This window comes from Notothenia rossii (assembly GCF_949606895.1).
Source record: "Notothenia rossii genome assembly, chromosome: 4".
Taxonomy (NCBI): Eukaryota; Metazoa; Chordata; class Actinopteri; order Perciformes; family Nototheniidae; genus Notothenia; species Notothenia rossii.
Genome location: NC_136902.1, coordinates 2,765,419 through 2,770,457, shown reverse-complemented (window position 1 = coordinate 2,770,457; position 5,039 = coordinate 2,765,419). Strand labels below are relative to the sequence as shown.

The 5,039-nt window shown below is 41.6% G+C and overlaps 1 protein-coding gene across 1 annotated transcript in view; it reads left to right on the top strand.

Annotated features, from left to right (window-relative positions):
* Positions 1-4,287: 4,287 nt before the first annotated feature.
* The window catches only part of LOC307037680 (hatching enzyme 1.2-like), a gene marked incomplete at its 5' end in the record, with an annotated part of 2,655 nt that continues 1,903 nt past the window's right edge, over positions 4,288-5,039 (top strand). Inside the window, 3 exons of the mRNA XM_079678736.1 lie at positions 4,288-4,356; positions 4,860-4,863; positions 4,968-5,027. Of these exons, the coding sequence (XP_079534862.1) occupies positions 4,288-4,356; positions 4,860-4,863; positions 4,968-5,027 (133 nt within the window). The remainder of the gene's footprint in view (positions 4,357-4,859; positions 4,864-4,967; positions 5,028-5,039) is intronic.

Here is a 5,039-nt window from a genome sequence, read left to right as displayed (position 1 = left end):
TTGATAATAAAAACTATGATGAAATGTACATTTAGTTTTCGTTGACGAGACGGGACGGGACTAAGGTGTTAATGGTGGACTATCGGACGTTCAAAATGCAGGGTATTTCCCCCCAATTGTCCGTCTTGTCTGTCAAAATGCATCTTACGTTTCCAGAGTCGGGTGTAATAATATTACATTTGTCGGTAACGGAGTAATGTAACGCGTGACTGTTATAAATGCAGTAATCACACTACAGGTAACACGGCAGGGTCTATGACAGTTTGTTTTCATCTCGTTTCAAAGTCTTTGCTTTCAGAATATTAAACTTGTTTCGGCAAATTCAGATGATAAATACAGCTTTGAAGCTTGCGACGGCATAATTACAAGCGGAGAACGGAGTAACTTAACGTCACAGCAGGCGTAACAACAGCCGGTGTTTCTCGTGAGTTTTTTCCCCGGGAAACAAACACAAACGCAAAAATACACAAACACACACACACACACTCGCGAGCTTCCCCTAGACCAGTAATCCAAACGAAAATATCTTCCCTCCCTACTTTGATCATTTGCTAATAACCAATCAGATCGATGGATTCCAGAGAAGAGAAAACTTTGAAGGCCTTTTTCTCAAAATGATGACTCGGCGACAGTCATTATATAATGTGACATATTTTACTTAATATTTGGAGTACAACAACAATCATGATATCATTAGAAAGCTAGGAATCTCCTCTTTCCAACAGTGTATACAACTCAAAATGTGTCTTCGGGTCAATGCGACTGATTTCAATAGAGCAAGTCACTTATAGCTACTGTACGTTTATGTAAAATGGAGCAGTACCATAAAAAGTATCAAACAGTTTTTACAGGTTTACTGGCTTTTGGTCAGATTCCATTACATCCAGACCTCACCTGAAACCGGTGCAAAGAAAACTTTTTTTTGAAAAATAATGCTGCCCTATGGCCCATTTTAGAACTATGTTACATTATTGACTTTATTGTTTTATTTATGAATGTCTCCATTACTTCAACGTTGACGTTTTTTTAGTTATTTTAATAAATTCACTCTGGGCTAGCTTGTTACATGGATGATGGATTTGTATTCATATATTTGAGTTTGTGTGGGTTTGCTTTTAGGATAGTGACAGATACAGACTGAACACATGAATGTACTTCTATGTGGATCCATGAATATGCATATGTTCTTTAAAATATCCTCTTCTCCAAAAGGGATTCAAGAGGAAATAAGACAAATTCATGCAGCTTATTATCTACAAGCAAAACCGAGATGCATCTGGTGTCTTTAATTCAGATGACATTAGCTTGTGTGCTGTCTCACTAAGAAATTACAATTCAAACATCACAAATGTTCACTTCGATAAATGACTGCTTATGAGCTTGATTAAATGCAAGTAATGAAAACACATGTTCGTTCACAGACCTTAATCACATGTCCGTCTGCCATTTTCCATTTGGCCTTCATGAACAGGGGAAACACGCAGCTGATCAAACTCTGGGATAAACACTTATTTTCCAGTGTGAGTGCCAGCCAGTGTACACACACACACACACACACACACACACACACACACACACACACACACACACACACACACACACACACACACACACACACACACACACACACACACACACACACACACACACACACACACACACCTCACCTGTGGGAACAAGTCACATTTCCCTTCTACTAACCAAAAGGAACCACATTACTCCTGTTCTGGCTGCCTTACACTGGCTCCCTATAGAACACAGGATAGAATTTAAAATTCTTCTTCTCGCCTACAAAGCCCTTAATGGGCAGGCGCCATCTTACCTTAAAGAACTCATTATACCCTATTGTCCTACTAGGGCATTGCGTTCCAAGAATGCAGGGTTGTTGGTTGTTCCTAGAGTCTCTAAAAGTACAATGGGAGCCAGAGCCTTTTCTTATCAAGCTCCACTTTTGTGGAATCAGCTTCCAGTTTGTGTTCGGACGGCAGACACCCTATCCGTTTTTAAGAGTGCGCTTAAGACCTTCCTTTTTGATAAAGCTTATAGTTAGGGCTGATTAGATTCAGCCCCTAGTTTTGCTGACATAGGCTTAGTTTGTCGGGGGACATCTTACTTCTTCCTTCTCTCTGTCTATACCTGTGTACTCTCATGTTCCGATTAGCAGCTTCCCCAAATTTCTTTCTGGTGTCTATCTACGCCGGGATCCTGAGTCATGGATGATCCTGTTGCTGTGGTCTTGAGTCGTGGCTGTGGTCCTGGATCATAAGTCCTGGATGGATATACTCGTGGATTCATCTTCCTATTAAACACACATGCATTTCCAAACATTTGGTCTACCTATGTTGTAAATGTATTATCTTTTCAATTTACACACGGCATCTATTGCACGTCTGTCCGTCCTGGGAGAGGGATCCCTCCTCTGTTGCTCTCCCTGAGGTTTCTCCCATGTTCCCCTTTAAACTGTGGGTTTTCTCTGGAAGTGTTTCCTTGTACGATGTGAGGGTCTAAGGACTGAGGGTCTAAGGACAGAGGGTCTAAGGACAGAGGGTGTCGTGTTGTCATACTGATATTCTGTACAAACTGTGAAGACCACTGAGACAAATGTAATATTTGTGATATTGGGCTAAATAAATAAACATTGATTGATTGATTTCACAGTACAGTAGGTTGAACACAAATAAGTAACAACACCATTATTAAATACTCTTTTCACATGTATTTATATACATTATATTTTACTTTTATTTGATCAGTAATACCAGTCAAGGGGCCGGTTCGGAGCTGGAGCTTGAAAAGCACCGGTTTATCCTGTTCACACCGCAGCGGAGCCGCCTCTAAGCTCCGGAATCCAGTTTGTTTCAAGCACCAAAAAGTTGTCGGTCTAGAAAGCAAGCACCGCATACGCCACGCTTACGTCGGAGGCGGGGGCAGGGGCAGGGGCAGGGGCAGGGGCAGGGGCAGGGGCAGGGGCAGGGGCAGGGGCATCAGTTTGAATGTTATACTAAAAAACTGCAAAGCTGGGTATTTTGAGCTTGGCGCATGCAGAGGCTAACAACAGCTAGCTCTAACTCCATCGAGTAGGACACATATTTACCTTCTTTCTCCAACGAATCGTTGTTGAAGTTGATGATGAGGATGATTGTAAAGAACTTTTGAATGTAGCATGTAGCGACTGTAAAGTTGGAAGTAAAGTCGTCCCATTTCTTCCATGTTGTTGTCGGTGTCAGCTGTGAGGGGTTTCCGCGCGGTTTGGCTTTATGAAGCAGGCACGCAAGCGGTTACGTCATGACGCAAACGATGACGCAATGACGCAGCACCAGTCGGACTCTGAGCGGTGTGAACAGAGCGGGAGCTGAACCGAAGAACCGGTTCCGAACCAGAAAAGCTCTAGCACGGAGCTAGAACGGGGAAAGCCTTGGTGTGAAAGGGGTATTAACGGCCGAAGCAGTTTCACACACATCATTAAGAAACACAACAAACAGCGAATGAATACAATTGGAAACATACCAAGTGCCTTTATGTCAAATGAAAGCCACTAGTGATATGAGCCAGACCACATTCATTTAACTTCCACACCTGTTTTTTCATATAACAATAAATCACATGTTGTAAGCGTTATTAAGGGAGTATGACCATTCTTCTGGTAATCAGAGCCAAGCATCTTAAGTTCATAATGCATGAACTATAAACCAAGTTACACTATCCATAAGCAGGGAGGTGGAAAGACTCGCCGCACAATAAGGTCATGCAGGATAAGGCCTCGTTGGGTGCTTTAATAAGACGAATAGAGCCAACATGCTACTCATATGGACGCTAATAAGCACAATAGTTAATGTATGCCTTAATAAAGGGTGAGCTAGAAAACCTCTGCATTCCATTTTAGTTGATCAAAGTACATATATACAATTTCTGCTTTAATATTTCAAATAAAAACAACCGAGGTCAGGTAAACAGTAAGTGCTCTCATCACACTTTGCAGTTATGAATAAATACAAATGAAAAGAACAGATCAGGCATGAAGTGTGTTCTGTACGGCATGATGGCAACATGTGTCCCTTTTCCCACTGTGTCAGATAAGGCTGTGAGTTCAGCGAATTCTTTGACTTTCTTAGAACACGGATTGTCCATATTTGGGCACACAAAGACAGTTGAGCGTAGATAAAAAGCTGGAGAGAGACCTCCTCTGCACCAATCCACACCCCAGGTGAGTTCAGTGTGCACTTTGCTTCAGTGTGTGTGTGTGTGTGTGTGTGTGTGCTCTGAGTGAAGCTGTGTGTGTCCTGCAGGATGTCTGTCTTCAGGTTCTCCGCTCTCGCTCTGCTGCTGCTGTCTGCCGGCTGCTGGGCCGACACTGAGGTAGGAGCCAGGTGATATCTGCTCACTCTTTATCCTAACAACACTTTGAAAAGTAACAAATGCATGTATTTATATTTAGCATTTATTTACAACTTTGCTGAATTTTTAAGAATGTTTTTCATTTCTTTCTGTAAAGAGTCGTTGAGTTTGAACATTTGAATACTTTCAACAAATATACCCAGTTGAACAATTATATCAAGACACATTTTCATATTAAATATATTATTTTAGAAAAGTGCAAGTTTTCTGAAATGTTATGTTGAAAAACGTCATCAAGGCATTTTGTATATTACACCATTTTTTTCTTTCTATTAGACTCAAAAAGCAAAAGAGGGGTTAGGGCTGGGGTGAGGGTTCGGTTCAACATTTAAAAACATAGAATTTGATTTGTGATAAATAAATGACTGCTTCAGTACCTTTAGCTGTGACGATGAGCTCATGTGGTTCTCTCTGTTTCTAATGAGTTTCTCTTTCTCTCCTCTAACCCCACGCTGAACCTGCAGGCCGGTATGTATCTGTTCTAAAGATCAGACCTCAAGTCTTTACAAGCTCACTTTGTGCTGCTGTGTTTTAACTCAAAATACATTTGTGCTGTGGATGTCTCTCCGCAGAGAAGGAATCAGATGGGCTTTCTGTGTCGGAAATTCTGGAGAGAGCCAACAGGAATCTGGGTGAGTGTGAGC